Source organism: Limanda limanda, chromosome 11, assembly GCF_963576545.1.
Source record: "Limanda limanda chromosome 11, fLimLim1.1, whole genome shotgun sequence".
NCBI classification, from domain to species: Eukaryota; Metazoa; Chordata; class Actinopteri; order Pleuronectiformes; family Pleuronectidae; genus Limanda; species Limanda limanda.
The window spans coordinates 1,051,945-1,069,444 of NC_083646.1; the positions used below are offsets into that span (position 1 = coordinate 1,051,945).

The window sequence follows — 17,500 nt, forward strand, 5'->3', positions numbered from 1 at the left end:
CCACTGCACCTTATCTACCTATTTATCTTGTGCTTCTGTTTTTTTATTCTTTCTACCTCAATATTTTTTATTTTATTCTATTGTATTTTATTTTATTCAAATATACCGGCTGCTATGACGACTTAATTTCCCTTCGGGGATGAATAAAGTAATCTATCTATCTATCTATCTATCTATCTATCTATCTATCTATCTATCTATCTATCTATCTATCTATCTATCTATCTATCTATCTATCTATCTATCTATCTATCTATCTATCTATCTATCCATCCATCCATCCATCCATCCATCCATCCATCCATCCATCCATCCATCCATCCATCCATCCATCCATCCATCCATCCATCCATCCATCTATCTATCCATCTATCTATCTATCTATCTATCTATCTATCTATCTATCTATCTATCTATCTATCTATCTATCTATCTATCTATCTATCTATCTATCTATCTATCTGACAGCGCTGTCAACAAGCTGCTCCACAGCTCCCCTAGTGGTCAACTGATTCAGCCTTCATGAATTTATCGAGTGTGATTAATTATTTTATTCTTTAAGAGCAAACAGTGACTCCACATTATTCACTGAGCAAACAGAACTGAAGTCTTTAACAAACACAACGGCTACAGGAGGTCTATCTCCTCCGGACGGCTGGAGCCTGTTGCCTGGTAACCGGCGTCACCAGGCTCCTCCTGGCCGTGGATCATAAATCACAGATTAGAGGAAGCTGACAAACCTCATTACAACATGTGTGCTCTTTAATCACACATCAACACAAAGCAGCAGCAGCAGCAGGCACGGACACACAACCTCATGCAGGAGCTTCAGTGTGTGTTCCAGCTGGACGCTGCCACCAAGCTCTGGTTTCACAAGATTCGATTTCCAGGCTATTTTAGGGGTCTCCTTGGCCACTTCACAGGGGCTTCTGACAAAGAGATGAGGAGACGGATCAGAGGCGACTGTAAGGAAAGGAAAAGTCTGGGTGGGGAGAACGTTGGTGTCAATGAGATGAAGTGACAGGAGAGAGAGACACCTTCATGACTCGGGCTGGGTCACGTGACTCGGGCTGGGTCACGTGACTCGGGCTGGGTCACGTGACTCGGGCTGAGGAGTTAACGACCCTGACCGAGCTCAGTTTGAGTTCAGAGTTTACAGCCTCGTAAACGAGACAAGGTTTTACAGCTGGGTCGGTTCACACGTCAGACACGGGAACTTTTTACAACAATCATTCGTCACCTGAACAGACGAGGAGACTTTTTACTGACGCACTTCAGTTTACACTACGAGTCGCATTCATTTAGCGCTTCTCTATTACAGCTGAAGTTTGCGTTGGACTTGTGATTGGTCGAGGGGCGTGGCGTTGCTCCAGCAGCTCCCTCCCTCGATCGCTGCTACGCAGACTCCGCCTCCAAATGTGCAAAATGGTGGCATTCGCACCCAGGGTATTTTCGTTTCTGGATATCAGGAGGAAGTGGATCTGTACTGTACAGGTGGGATATTTTCTATATTTCCTTAACTTGACGGATTAAAGTCTCTGCACCTGAGAGATCCTGCCGTGCCAGCGTGCCGTTAAAACACCCGGAGAGGGATTCACCGTCCACAGCTTCGTCTGTTGGTCTGTGTGTTCCCGTGGTGGGAGAGCAGTGGTCAGCCGGAGCGTCTGCAGAGCGACGGCTCAGTGATGCTCAACATGAGACACGGAAACAGATCCAAAGCTTCAGGATCTGAACCAAACAGACGGAATGGAACAGCACCTCTGGAGCCGGTGGAGGGGGGGCTTCAGTGTCTATCTACTGTCCACATGGTTGTTTACTGAGGAGTCGTTCTGGACGTATGGAGTCGTAGAATAAAGCCTCATCATCCTGTCCTCTGGGGACCATGAGTAACATCATTGAGGTGGACGACAAGAGGGACGATCGGACAAACACGAGCGTTGTTTCCCTCCAGATCTCCACAGTTTGTCACAGAGGGCGACGACAGCAGTGACGCTAATGGAGGATGGATGCAAGGACAAACAAAGAGGTGGTGGGGGGGGGTGGTGGGGGGGTGGGGACAGAAAGAGCAAAACAAATAATCTGCGTGAAGACATCTGACCCCAAAGTACGACCCTGATGACCTCTGAGCCAGCAGCCCTTCAAAATAAATCCCGATCTCGACTCCAGAGCAAACAGCTCGACCTGGAGAAACAAACATGGAGGAGGAGACAGACCAGGTCTCTGCTGAGGACAGACCAGGTCCCTGCTGAGGACAGACCAGGTCTCTGCTGAGGACAGACCAGGTCCCTGCTGAGGACAGACCAGGTCTCTGCTGAGGACAGACCAGGTCCCTGGCTGAGGACAGACCAGGTCCCCCTGGCTGAGGAAAGAACGGGTCCCTGCTGAGGACAGACCGGGTCCCTGCTGAGGACAGACCGGGTCCCTGCTGAGGACAGACCGGGTCCCTGCTGAGGACAGACCAGGTCCCTGCTGAGGACAGACCGGGTCCCTGACTGAGGACAGACCAGGTCCCTGCTGAGGACAGACCGGGTCCCTGCTGGGGACAGACCAGGTCCCTGGACCTTTCAGGAGAAACGAGTCCGACCTGGCGGAGGAGAACCGGAGAGAGAGAGAGAGAGAGAGAGAGACACTCAGAGCCTCAGCTGCCGCTTTGTGTGTTTTTGGAGAAACGACAACAGAGGAAGTCGTGAGTTTCGTCTCATTCGTCAAATGAATCTGAGTCTGAACTCGACTCTGACGCAAAAACCAACTGGTCTCCAACCAGAGCCGTCACCAGAGCACCAACCCAAACCAGGGCCAAGATCCAACTCAATTAATGATTATCACCAGGTCCGATACGACATTAGATCCGGATCCATCCGGTCACATCCATGACTGTCAGAAGTCCTGTTGCATTTCTTGCTCCTGAGCGAAGGTTGTGGTTTTAAACTCGTCTTTACGAACAGAGAATCACAAACATTTAAATCTCATACTTCAGTTTGACGACACTCAGCACGAAGTCTGTGTTGTGAATATTATTTTTCACGTACTTGCTTAGATACTTTACGTGTTACTGCAACATTCCAGTAGGGGGCACATCACAGAACTTTCTCCGCACTCCTATCTTTGGCTCTTTCTGCCACTTCTGGATTTGTGCAGTAAACACGAACAAAGATGATGACGACACATTATCCACGAGGTCAGAACTCACGGATCTGAATCTGAGGACGAGAACATCCACGCACAGAACGGACGAGGAGACGCAGAGCAGCCATCTTGTTTACGCGTCCTTAACAAGTATATTCTGACCCCTGAACTTTCTCACTGTGCTTGCACAACAATTTAATCACATACTTGTTTTGATGAAGTTATATTGCATAAATTATTGATGTGGTTTTATTGCCCCGAGGACCAAAGTTGAATTCTTTCTTCTGGGTTCAGTTATGATGATAATAAAAATATTAATCCATCACTGTATGTACAGACCTTAAACATTCTGCAGATGGTTGACTACTTTTTATTAATTTCTTTCAGGAATATTTCAGTCCTGGTAGATTGATCAACGCCATCAGGGTCACAGAGGTTAAATAATAATTGTTTTATGGCAGATGTTTGCTTATTGTTTTTCTGTTTTATCTTTGCATTGTCCCATAGTTTTATATGTAACCTATATGTACCGGAGAAACCAGAGGAACCAGAGGAACCAGAGAAACCAGAGGAACCAGAGGAACCAGAGAAACCAGAGAAACCAGAGGAACCAGAGAAACCAGAGGAACCAGAGAAACCAGAGGAACCAGAGGAACCAGAGAAACCAGAGGAACCAGAGAAACCAGAGGAACCAGAGGAACCAGAGGAACCATAGAAACCAGCGAAACCAGAGTAACCAGAGAAACCAGAGGAACCAGAGAAACCAGAGGAACCAGAGGAACCAGAGAAACCAGAGGAACCAGAGGAACCGGAGAAACCGGAGAAACCAGATAAACCGGAGGAACCGGAGAAACCGGAGAAACCAGAGGAACCAGAGAAACCAGAGGAACCAGAGGAACCAGAGAAACCAGAGGAACCAGAGGAACCAGAGGAACCAGAGAAACAGAGAAACCAGAGGAACCAGAGAAACCAGAGAAACCAGAGAAACAGAGGAACAAGAGAAACCAGAGAAACCGGAGAAACCAGAGGAACCAGAGGAACCAGAGGAACCAGAAAAACCAGAGAAACAGAGGAACAAGAGAAACCAGAGAAACCGGAGAAACCAGAGGAACCAGAGGAACCAGAGAAACCAGAGGAACCAGAGAAACCAGAGGAACCAGAGAAACCAGAGGAACCAGAGGAACCAGAGAAACCAGAGGAACCAGAGGAACCAGAGGAACCAGAGAAACAGAGAAACCAGAGGAACCAGAGAAACCAGAGAAACCAGAGAAACAGAGGAACAAGAGAAACCAGAGAAACCGGAGAAACCAGAGGAACCAGAGGAACCAGAGGAACCAGAAAAACCAGAGAAACAGAGGAACAAGAGAAACCAGAGAAACCAGAGAAACCAGAGGAACCAGAGGAACCAGAGAAACCAGAGGAACCAGAGAAACCGGAGAAACCAGAGGAACCGGAGAAACTGGAGAAACCAGAGGAACCAGAGGAACCAGAGAAACCAGAGGAACCAGAGGAACCAGAGAAACCAGAGGAACCAGAGAAACCAGAGAAACCAGAGGAACCAGAGAAACAGAGAAACCAGAGGAACAAGAGGAACCAGAGAAACCAGAGAAACCAGTGAAACCAGATAAACCAGAGGAACCAGAGAAACCAGAGGAACCAGAGAAACCAGAGGAAACAGAGAAACCAGAGGAACCAGAGAAACCAGAGGAACCAGAGGAACCAGAGAAACCAGAGAAACCAGAGGAACCAGAGGAACCAGAGGAACCAGAGAAACCAGAGGAACCAGAGGAACCAGAGAAACCAGAGAAACCAGAGGAACCAGAGAAACCAGAGGAACCAGAGGAACCAGAGGAACCAGAGGAAACAGAAGAACAGAGAAACCAGAGAAACCAGAGAAACCAGAGGAACCAGAGGAACCAGAGAAACCAGAGGAACCAGAGGAACCAGAGGAACCAGAGAAACCAGAGGAACCAGAGAAACCAGAGAAACCAGAGGAACCAGAGAAACCAGAGAAACCAGAGGAACCAGAGGAACCAGAGGAAACAGAATAACAGAAAAACCAGAGAAACCAGAGAAACCAGAGGAACCAGAGGAACCCGAGAAACCAGAGAAACCAGAGGAACCAGAGGAACCAGGGGAACCAGAGGAACCAGAGGAACCGGAGAAACCAGAGAAACCAGTGAAACCAGAGGAACCAGAGAAACCAGAGGAACCAGAGAAACCAGAGGAACCAGAGAAACCAGAGGAACCAGAGAAACCAGAGGAACCAGAGGAACCAGAGAAACCAGAGAAACCAGAGGAACCAGAGGAACCAGAGGAACCAGAGAAACCATAGAAACCAGAGAAACCAGAGGAACCAGAGGAACCAGAGGAACCAGAGGAACCAGAGAAACCAGAGGAACCAGAGAAACCGGAGAAACCAGAGGAACCGGAGAAACTGGAGAAACCAGAGGAACCAGAGGAACCAGAGGAACCAGAGAAACCAGAGGAACCAGAGGAACCAGAGAAACAGAGGAACCAGAGGAACCAGAGAAACCAGAGAAACCAGAGAAACAGAGAAACCAGAGGAACAAGAGAAACCAGAGGAACCAGAGGAACAGAGAAACCAGAAAAACCAGAGAAACAGAGGAACCAGAGGAACCATAGAAACCAGAGGAACCAGAGAAACCAGAGGAACCAGAGAAACCAGAGGAACCAGAGGAAACAGAGAAACCAGAGGAACAAGAGAAACCAGAGGAACCAGAGAAACAGAGAAACCAGAAAAACCAGAGAAACAGAGGAACCAGAGGAACCATAGAAACCAGAGGAACCAGAGAAACCAGAGGAACCAGAGGAACCAGAGAAACCAGAGGAACCAGAGGAAACAGAGAAACCAGAGGAACAAGAGGAACCAGAGAAACCAGAGGAACCAGAGGAACCAGAGAAACCAGAGGAACCAGAGGAACCAGAGGAACCAGAGGAACCAGAGAAACCAGAGAAACCAGAGGAACCAGAGAAACCAGAGAAACCAGAGGAACCAGAGGAACCAGAGAAACCAGAGGAACCATAGAAACCAGAGAAACCAGAGGAACCAGAGAAACCAGAGAAACCAGAGGAACCAGAGGAACCAGAGAAACCAGAGGAACCAGAGAAACCAGAGGAACCAGAGAAACCAGAGGAACCAGAGGAACCAGAGAAACCAGAGGAACCAGAGAAACCAGAGGAACCAGAGGAACCAGAGGAACCAGCGAGCCGCCCGAGGAGGTCGAGCGCTGGCGTTTCCTCTCCAGGATCCAGAGGAGAAGCAGAGAGGAAACATCTGCTTCTCCACAAAAGGAAAGAACAAACCAAACCCTTGATCTTTTCCAGTTTCAGCAGGTTTTTGCTCCATAATCGTTCTGCCTGAAGGTAAATTGTTGATTTTGAATCCTTACCCTGATCTCATTGATCTTCACAGACATGACACTCCAGCCCAGGTTTGAAATACACAAGTCACCAGTTTGTTCTACTGTAGAACATGATGATGTCACAGTCAAGCTGACCATTGACCTTCTATATAAATTAGGGCTGGGCAAGTTAACTCATTTTAATCGAGTTAACTCGATTGTTTATCCAATTATTTTCTTTTTTCCTGTTCTGCAGCAGTCAGCAACAGACTTTCACAAAATAAAAGCCTGACTTTCACAATAAAACAATAAATAATCAAACCTGAGTGAATGCGAGATAAAATAATTAATCGAGTTAACTCATCACTTGAGTTAACTCGAGTTGAATTGAAACGAGTTAACTTGCCCAGCCCTAATATAAATGTGTAAATGCTTGACTCTTTATAACTCTTTATGTAATTATTTTTGATGATCTATAAAAGCTTATATATATATATCGAAATAAAATAATTACATCAGATTCTGTCCGTGACGAGATGAGAAGTTTCAGCAGAATCAGCTGTTCTGCCTGAAAGATGAAACCAGATCCAACTTCAATCCAGCAAAACTGTCCAGAGATCAGTTTGACTGTAAAACTGTAAAACTGTAAAACACGATAAGTCTCATCAGACAGAAGCTCCTGAATGTTTTACTTCTTTACTTTGATAAGTTAGTGGAGCAGAGCGACTTCATTCTGAGAATCAGTGGTGAGGACGAAAAACAGCTCATTCTAGCTCGTGCTTTTATTGTGAAAGAGCAGGCGGAAGTAACTGAGGGAAGCAGTTTTTTTTAGTAAAACTAATGATCAGACAAAGTGTTTTTTTTCATAGACTGAAAGATTTGTTTGAAAGAATCGTTTGTAAAGGGGCGGAGCTTCTTCTTCTTCTTCTTCTTCTTCTTCTTCTTCTTCTTCTTCTTCTTCTTCTTCTTCTTCTTCTTCTTCCTCTTCTTTGCGTCTTCAGCGATTCCTCCGACAGCAGACAAGGTTTCTGGTCGGTGAAGATAAAACCAAAACTTCCTGAAGTAAGAATGAATCTCTGCAGAACTCTTCAGAGAGACGAGACGCAGACGACTCTGCATTGATGGAAGATTATTAATCACCAGCTTCTGAACGAACATCTGCAACATGGAAAAGATCTTTTTCTCCTGAAGGAATCAGCCAAGAAACAAGAGAAGTGAAGCAAACTGAAGAAAACTACCTGCAACGTGTGGAAATACACACAGTGTTTTATCATTTGATCTGCTGATATGAATGTCTGCGCTGGATTTACAACGTGCATGCCTGAATGTGAGGGAGGAGCCTGTGAAGGAGCAGCGAGGGGAGGAGCCTGTGAAGGAGCAGCGAGGGGAGGAGCCTGTGAAGGAGCAGCGAGAGGAGGAGCCTGTGAAGGAGCAGCGAGAGGAGGAGCCTGTGAAGGAGCAGCGAGGGGAGGAGCCTGTGAAGGAGCAGCGAGAGGAGGAGCCTGTGAAGGAGCAGCGAGAGGAGGAGCTTGTGAAGGAGCAGCGAGAGGAGGAGCCTGTGAAGGAGCAGCGAGAGGAGGAGCCTGTGAAGGATCAGCGATAGGAGGAGCATGTGAAGGAGCAGCGAGAGGAGGAGCCTGTGAAGGAGCAGCGAGAGGAGGAGCATGTGAAGGAGCAGCGAGAGGAGGAGCCTGTGAAGGAGCAGCGAGAGGAGGAGCCTGTGAAGGAGCAGCGAGAGGAGGAGCCTGTGAAGGAGCAGCGAGAGGAGGAGCCTGTGAAGGAGCAGCGAGAGGAGGAGCCTGTGAAGGAGCAGCGTGGGGAGGAGCATGTGAAGGAGCAGCGATAGGAGGAGCATGTGAAGGAGCAGCGAGGGGAGGGGCCTGTGTTTCACCTGTGAGTCACTGGGGTTAACAGGCGTGTGTGGTCCTGCTGATCTCAGAACTCACTGAACATTCTGGAAGCGTTGCATCACGAGGATTCCATCCCAACGCACAGATCCAGATGTTCAGGCTCTATCACCACCCTGCAGATGTTAGCCTCTTCACCCAGAGCAGCTTCACTCACACACATTTAGTCCCTCCCACCCCTGTGAGGATGAATCACAATGACAGTGAACTGACCGTGGTACGTTCGGTTCCACATCCTCTTGGTGACGTCCGTCCCCGGAGGGCGAGCGGCGCCGGACGCAGCCAGGCTCTCGTTCAGAGCGCGCGTGTAGAGCATCAGGCCGTCGTAGAAGCCTCCAGCGATGATGTTCATCTAGAGGACAGGAGCACAGAGGACACTCATGGGTTCACTTCTCTAGTTTCTCCTTCTCTGCTCTCACGGTCACCTCGGGTGGGTTTCACTCTCGTTCCCTGTGAAGAGTTGGACCTGAGGATGTTGATCCACAGGTGACAAACATCTGGAACAGCTGTGGAGCCACTTCCTGTCACAGCAGCTCAGGGAGGAGATCTGGGATCTGAACCAAGCTTCATGAATCATCACGAGTCACAACAAACACAATGCTCAGATTTACAAGAGGTCGACTCACATCTATTACTAGTGACAATACCTCCATGTGTGTGGTGTGTGTGTGTGTGTGTGTGTGTGTGTGTGTGTGTGTGTGTGTGTGTGTGTGTTTGTCTCACTGGTTTAACTCCATTAACATCCATCTGCTGCTGATTAACTGAATTCACAGAGCTGCCAGACAACCTGACAACACACACACTTAAGTACACAAAACTGTACACATTGACAGTTTTGTGTTGACGGTCTTAGAATAGAACTTTTTAATTATTCATAGATTGATTATGCTTTAATTTGTAAATCACTGTCTGATTCTTCTTTTTATTTCCTATGAATTAGTCAATTTCTTGTTGCCTTATTAATCGGTGCCGATTTTTATTCTGTTATTAGCTTGTTATTAAACCACGACAAGTATCTTTGTAAATCGGATGCTTTTATAACTTATCTGATTTAATTAGCTGCTGAATGAAGCACTTTGTAAAGATATAAACTATTATTATATAAAATGATTAGGAGTCTCTGCAGTAACATGAGATGCACCGGTCTGACCTTCTGTTTAAAAACCAGGGAGGTTGTGTTGTTTCAAGCTTTGACGTTGACACTGTCGGAGTAACATGCTCGACATTCAACACACAAACACACACACACACACACACACACACACACACACACACACACACACACACACACACACACACACACACACACACACACACACACACACACAATGTCAGGGCCACGTTAGCGAAGCAGTGAAGTTTAAAAATGAAACGTTTCCAACATGAACTCAGCGACCTGTCGTCCTTTAGAAACAAACCACAGTTGATCTGAATTTGAGTTTCTGTCAGTGTGCGTCAGTCGTATGTCTGTGTCTGGATCTCATTAACATCTGCCCACAGAACACACACACGCACACACACACACACACACACACACACAGATCGTGATGATGGACTATGATCAACATGTCTCCTCACGTCTTCACCATCAGGAACTCCTCAGTTCATCTGCTCCTTCATCTCCATCAGACGTTATGTATAAACACTTTAAACATGAAGTTACAAACTGGTTCTTCTCATGTAGTGAATCCTGTTGTTGTGTTGTTGTGTTGTTGTGTTGTTGTGTTGTTGTGTTCAGTTCCATCTGAGCTTTATTCACTGATCACTAAGTTTCTGTTTGACTCTTGTTGAGTTAAGAACAGGAAGTTGATCGTTGTTAACATCTATGAGGCAAACTGGGAATATGAGACAAAATCTGATTGATTGATAATAATTGAATATGTTGTTAATAATGATTTAATGTATTTGTAAAGTGTACATTGTTTTTGTGAGGCTGGCTCTGTGTGTGATATGTCACCATGGCAACAGATGAAGTGACATCAGGACTAAATGAGCTTCTTCAGATTGAAGCGTTTGATAATCACAACAACCCGGTTTCCTCTGTTCTTCTTCAAAATCGTCTCCGTCCACCAGCAGCGAGGCCGGAGGACGGAGACGTTTGTCCACATGGAGACGGATCCAGACTCATCTGAACTGTGACCATGATATACTGAAAAGACATTTAGGAATTCAGTCCAATAAATGATTTCAAGAGTCAAAACACTCAGTTCTTATATTTATGTTTCTGAGCAACAGTTTCTTGGATCCACAGATCCATTGATTCCCTTCAGGAGAACAGGAGAACATGTTCCTCCTGGACTCACCAGCGTGTCCTCGATGGTGAAGTTGAACATCTGGATGGCGTCCGTCTTCAGGTTGTGGACGAACTCTCTGTACTCTGGATTCTGAGGCTCTCGATACGTCAGGATCTTCACGCTCTGAAACCAGGAAGAGGACGAATTTCAAATAACATACATTTCTAAATGTTTTTGTTTACTCACACACACATTATATATATCTTTTGAACAACTATTACATAACAATAATTAAACTTCTACACATGAAGACAGAGCTACAGATTTCATATGATGATCTCTTGGAGGGGGAGGGGCTTAAACCTTTTGATTCATGAACTGTTATATACAGTCAGTGATCATCTTGATATACAGTCAGTGGAACTAAAGGCGTCACCTGGAACGCCTCCCTGGCGACGGCGTCGTCCTGGTCGCCGCGGGCCCACGCTCGCCGGTGCTTCAGGTTCAAACTGTCTCCGAACACGTCGATGTAGAAGAAGACGTACTGCTCGTGGGGGAGGTCGGCCCGACGGAACTGGACCATCAGCTTCCTGAAGACATCGGGCGAGCAGCAGACGAACATCACTGTGAGAGGAGAGACGCTGAGTCAGGGTTCCAGCTGGTAACAAAGCTGAAGGGGGGGGGGGGGGGGGATTCTGTGTATTGACCAGCAGGGGGCGACTCCACTGGTAGTTTCTATAGAAGTGACTCTACTTCTCACTTTATAACGTGAGTAAACATTCAAACAGCTGATGATCATTTAGAGTCAAACAGACCATAAAGCACCGGATGTAGTGGGGGGTGTAGGTGGGTGTGTCCTCAAGCTATCAGTCAGGCTCCACCCCCCACTCGTCCAAATATGGTTACTGAAGCTTTAAAGAACCAAGATGGCGCTGAACACAGTGTGAAACCGGCTTCAGATCAGCAGGACGTCAAAACGTTACAATCGAGCTCAAATCCAAATCTCAACATCCAATCAGGAGCAAACGTCAAGAAGAGAGAGAGACGCTCGGGACCGGGACGCTGTCGGGGGGGAGGAGACATCCATCGAGACAAAATCAATATGTTATTGAGTTATTGATCGTGAGAAAGACGCCAGGAGGTCACACCCACTCTGTGCCTTTGTAAAACAAGAGTTGATACTTTGTTCTTGTGATGAAGAGACTTCAGTCTTAAAAGCACACAAGTGAATTTTTGAATAATTAGTGGAATTAGTGGAGTTTTCAAAGAGAAGTGATTTTTCATTTCAATATCCAGAACAATCCAAAAAAATTGTACAGGTTTTAAAAGCGTCGTTGAAAAGCAAACAAAATAAATAAATAAAACTTAAATTAGTCCTTGGCGAGATCAGGATAAATTATCAACCTCTGATTCTGAACTTCTTACAGCCTGATGTTTTCTTTACATGTCTGACTCCTCCTGTTATATTGTCAAATATTAAACTTATTCCTTCTGAACATTCTTGAAAACCTGGACCCTCAGCTGAGAGCTTCCTCTCGGACCCCAGCTCGGTGTCTCAGGAAGTCTCGGGAGACGTGAGGACATTCCTCGTCCCACAGCCTCTATTGTTTCTCACTTTAATAACCTCGGAGCAGGAAGTGAAACCACAGGAGCTCAAAGCTTCTTCCATCTGAGCTGCCACAGAGAAGAACCTTTTCACTCAATTCATGTTTTATACATGCACAAGCACACACACACACACACTTTAGTTCATGAGGTTAAAGGTCGTCTTCAGGGAAATGAATAATTTAGTTTCCACCTTCAGGGACACATGCTCCGTTTGGATCCTTCTGTCCAACGTGTCCCAGGATCCATGGAGCATCGCTGACAAACGCTTTTCCAGAGATGATCACGTTTCATCTCAACCGAACAACTAACGATACACAAAAGCAAATTCACAGAGAGGCTATGAAACCTCATTCTTTCGTTCTTTCCTTCATTCGAAGCTGTAAATACATTGAGAGGTTTTAGGTGAACTGAGGATTTGAGACGCAGCTGAAACTCTCATCTGGTCGTTTAGCTTCGAATGATCAGACGAAGAATCAACGACTTGACTGAAAACGATCTGAGAGCAGAGACCAGACGGAACGGAGACGGTTTCTCTTCCTTCTCTTTGTTATTGATGCGTCAGGTCGACTGTGTTTCACAGGTCAGAGTTCAAACAGTCATCACCAGGAAGAGCAGAGAAGATTTTCTACAGGAGGAACCAGAAACACCCCCCCGCTGCCACCGACCTCTGACCCCTGCACACTTCCTGACTCCAGAGAAGTGGGTCTGTGATCCCAGCAGGAGCCTGAACCCGGGTCATGTGACGTGAGTCTGATCAGTGACATCAGATGAACTGATCATGTCTCCAGATCCACGATTTCATTTTCTCTTTCTTTAACATCGTGAGATAAAAAGTTTTTCAGCAAGAATAATTCAGGAACATTGATGAAACGTTTAGGGGGCTGATACTTTTGAGTTTGTGATCCAAATAAAGATGTGGATCAGGTGAATGTGGAGGAGACGTCATGAGGAGGATTGAACTCTGTGAAGTTCCAGCTTAACAAGGATAATTAGATTCTACACTTCAAGAATCTCTCATTGTTCCTCCCACCACCAGACGTGGAACTCTCTCTATCTCCTTCAGAGCTGCAGTGAGCTGATCCTCCACAGCTTCTTTATGTTTGAATTTGATAATGTTGCACTGTGACTAGGGATGGGGAAAAAATCGATTCAGTTACAAATCGCGATTCTTGTGAATGACGATTTTAAATCACCATGCTGCCTCCCAAATCGATTTTTTAAAAATTAAAAAAAACAAAAAACATATTTCTTGGTTTATACCGGGGGGGATATATGGGGGGAGCAACATCACCCCAGAGCAAGTTGACCAGCTCTTGTTTTTGCACAAGAATCTAAACACACCCAAGCACTAGCTTTGTATCGGCTACATGCAAACAACAATAACCTACTTTTTGTTTATTTCAAAGTTTATATTTTAAGTAAACTTTTATTCATTCTATTTATTTACCTTTTATTTATTGTTTAAAAGTAGCCTAAGTGGCTTACATTTCTTAATCTGTCAGTTTGTGTGCAGTTGACAGGAGCTATACAATAATAGGGCACATTTTTATTTATTTTCTCTATTGGCTGCCCGGCAGTCATTAAGTTAATGTTAATATTTGAAATAAAACTTGTAAAGATCTAAGTGAATTTGACTGTGTTGTATTTGAAGGTATGATTCAAAATTTTTCAAATTCAAAATCGAATCGCAATACATATCGTATCGCCACCTAAGTAACGTGGTAGTATCGTATCGGGAGCTCCCTGCTGATTCCCGTCCCTAACTGTGACGTTTAGCTCGAGAACCCGACAGGAGAAGTGGAACCAGGAGGAGACGGGTTATGAGAACATCTGGAGAACATCTGGAGAACATGATGGAGAACATGATGGAGAACATGATGGAGCGTTGAGCAGCTGGAGATGTTTCCCTCAGGAGGAGCAGAGCAAACACACTGAAGAGAGAAATCACAACAACTCATCATCGTGGTTCCGTCTCTGCTTCTTATCAAGTTCACACTTCAACCTCGAACCTGTGCTGGAGCCACTCGGCTCCACGAGCCAAATAAAGACATGTTGCTGAGCCGCTGGAGATCCAACATGGCCGCCGCGGCAGGTGTGGTTATGCAGATTCATAACATTCCTTCGCTTTATTTGGTCAAGTTATGAACCGTAAACGCAGCGGCCTGAACTCTGCACGGACTCGTGTCTGAGAGCAACGTGTCACCTCACACACGTTCTTTGTGTTTCTAATAATCCTACAATAAATCTGCATGAGAGCTCGCACTCGAAATTGCACTGTAAACTCTGACGTGTTCAGTCTGACGCTCAGAGTCCCAGAGGGCCCCCCCCCCCCCAGCTCGACACACACACACAGACGCCTGCAGCCTGATTATGATGACAGATCCTGTTCCATTCAGACGAGTCATAACTTATGTTTAATCTTGAATTCACCTCCAGTTCCTTTACGTTGAGTTTCAACTGGTCAGAATGATGATAAAGTCATAATTAAACTGGACTTAAACATAGTAATAATTCAACTGACTTGGAAATATCTACAATAAGAAACACACACACACACATGAATGGTATTTGAATCCAACTGGTCAAATGACTTTCAGACTCATTTCTAACGAAGGAAAAACAACGAAGCTGAAATTTGTTCCGACTCTAGAAAAGATTCAGAAATCAGATTGAAACCGGTTCCGTTCAGACAGAACCGGTTCCTCAGGCAGGTGGTTCTGTTGCTTCAGGCCCGAGAACAGAACGCCACGTTCCCTTCAGAGTGAAATCTGTTGGAACCCGTCCCACGAGGATCTGGATCCACGCGCTCATCAAACCAGATCCACACACACCCGCAGATCCCACAGGCTCCTCCTCCGAGGGTCCAGTGCATTAATCTTTAACCACAGCCAGATGGACGGGCACGGCGGCGAGGAAGAGGAAACGAGCGGCGAGGCACGGCCGGGGGGGGGGGTTTGTTCAGGATGACCGGGCGCCTGCTTCGCCGCCACGGCGACGGACGGGAGATGACGCCGATGACATCACCCGCTCCGGTGGAGGGAGCCAGGAGAACGAGAGCGTGATGTTTGAGCTCCAATTAGGTTTCAACAATTCCATTTGCACTGTGAGGCCGAGAGGTCGGAGGTCAACAGCCGGGACGCCGGAGGTCAGAGGTCGTTCAGCTGCAGAGAGAACACTCCCAGAGTTTTATTCATATTGTTATTTTCAGAATAATTTGAACCAATCAGAAGGTTTGAAGCCTTTTATTGTTTTAATGAAACAATCGGTGATTGTTTTTCTGTGTTTGTTTGTTTGTTTGTTTGTTTGTTTGTTTGTTTGTTTGTTTGTCAGCAGCATTACACAAAAACTCGTCTTCTGAGGAAAGTGCACAGACGATTTTGACGTTTTTTCAAATAAGGATTTTTAATTTATTCGCCATTAAAAGATTGAGATGTTTTCCTTTGAGAGAAGATGAGGTCGTGAGTTCCATGTTCACATCTCTGCTTCTTCTTCTTCTGGTTCCTCAACACTGAATCCGCTCTTTGTTCCCTCGCTGGTTTATCGCTCTACACGCTGCTGTGATCCTTGCCTCTGGGGGCGGGTCCTCTGGTTCTTTGCTCGCTGCTGGGATCAGTGAAGATGAGAGACGACCTCAGGAGACGACCGGGTGAAGGACGTGTGAAGACTCTGTGAAACCTTCAGACTGCAACACTACACAACTGATAAGCTTTCCACCTGATAACAAACTGAGCTCTGTGTCAGACAGAATCTCCAGGATTTATTTTCTCTGAGCGACGACGAGCTGGAACTGTTACCGACAGGAAGTGTTAGCGTGGATCGGGGCTCGGTTGTACCGAAGTAATTCAGTACTAACGTAAAAGTACCGAGTTCCATATCTCAGATGTTCTCTACCTCAATCAGTAGGGACGGGAATCAGCAGGGACCTCCCGATACGATACTATCACGATACTTAGGTGGTGATACGATATGTATTGTGATTCGATATTACGATTTCCTGGGATTTCTTTTGGTTATTTTTTTTTTTTTAAATACTGGACCATGGAAAAATGTTGAATCATTCCTTCAAATACAACTCAGTCAAATTCACTGAGAGCTTTACCAGTTTTATTTCAAATATTAACATTAACTTAATGACTGCCGGGAAGCTAATAGAGAAAATAAATAAAAATGTTCCCTATTATTGTGTAGCCCCTGTCAACTGCACACAAACTGACAGATTAAGAAATGTAAGCCACTTAGGCTACTTTTAAACAATTAATAAAAGGTAAATTAAATAGAATGAATAAAAGTTTACTTAAAATATAAACTTTGAAATAAACAAAAAGTAGGCTATTGTTGTTTGCATGTAGGCGATGCAAAGCTAGTGCTTGGGTGTGTTTAGATTCTTGTGCAAAAACAAGAGCTGGTCAACTTGCTCTGGGGTGATGTTGCTCCTCCCCCCATATATCCCCCCCCCCGATAAACCAATAAATATGTTTTTAAAAAATAAAAAAAATAAAGTTTTTTAACGTTTTCCTGAATCAAAGAATCTGTTTGATCAGCTGATTCAAAACTGAGTCACGAGGCCGCAGAGCAACTGGTAAGAAAGTCAAAACATCTGGGACGCCCCCTGGTGTCTGGTTACAGTACAGGTCATAAACCCCTCCTCCTCCATGTGAGCAGATGGGACACGGACCAAACTTAAAAGAAAAAATCGAAGTAGCTGTTAAATAAATGTCAAAGATGTTTCTGTCACTTCAGGTCCTTCTCATCTCTCTGATGTTTGTTCATGTTTCTGATCAGTTTGGTTTGAATCAGTTATTTATTGATATGAAACCAGGCGGAGACGTGATGATTGACAGCTGAGACTGACTCCTGATTGGTCGAGAGGCCCTTGATACCACGCCTCCACTGCATGATCACTGCTGCTCAGAATTTCTTTGGCTTTCCTCGAACACTACATCATTATTATTTTTCTTTCTGAAACTTGCTGATAACATGAAGGTCGTCACTTGACCCCAATGTTTGATTGAGGAGCCACAAAGTAAAATTAGCCCGAGTGTGTTTGGCAGGAAATACCTACACATCTGATAGGTGCACTGCGGTTTCCATATAAGGAGGCAGCTTCCTGACCTCTGTTAATAAATGTCCTGACGGGAGGTTTTATTTCTCTGTGGGAACCGGAGCGAGAGGTTTGTTGTTGCTCTGCACTGTTTCCACACGGACACGCCTCCGCACACAGGAACCAGACTGAGGTGGATTTATGAGTCTGATACAAAAC

General features: G+C 45.6%; 1 protein-coding gene across 1 annotated transcript in view; it reads right to left on the minus strand.

Moving 5' to 3' along the window:
* Positions 1-17,500, minus strand: part of LOC133014126 (atrial natriuretic peptide receptor 1-like) — a 36,762-nt gene that overhangs the window by 13,856 nt on the left and 5,406 nt on the right. Inside the window, exons 3-5 of the mRNA XM_061081274.1 lie at positions 11,069-11,256; positions 10,702-10,815; positions 8,612-8,750 (exon numbers count right to left, since the gene is read on the minus strand). Of these exons, the coding sequence (XP_060937257.1) occupies positions 8,612-8,750; positions 10,702-10,815; positions 11,069-11,256 (441 nt within the window). The remainder of the gene's footprint in view (positions 1-8,611; positions 8,751-10,701; positions 10,816-11,068; positions 11,257-17,500) is intronic.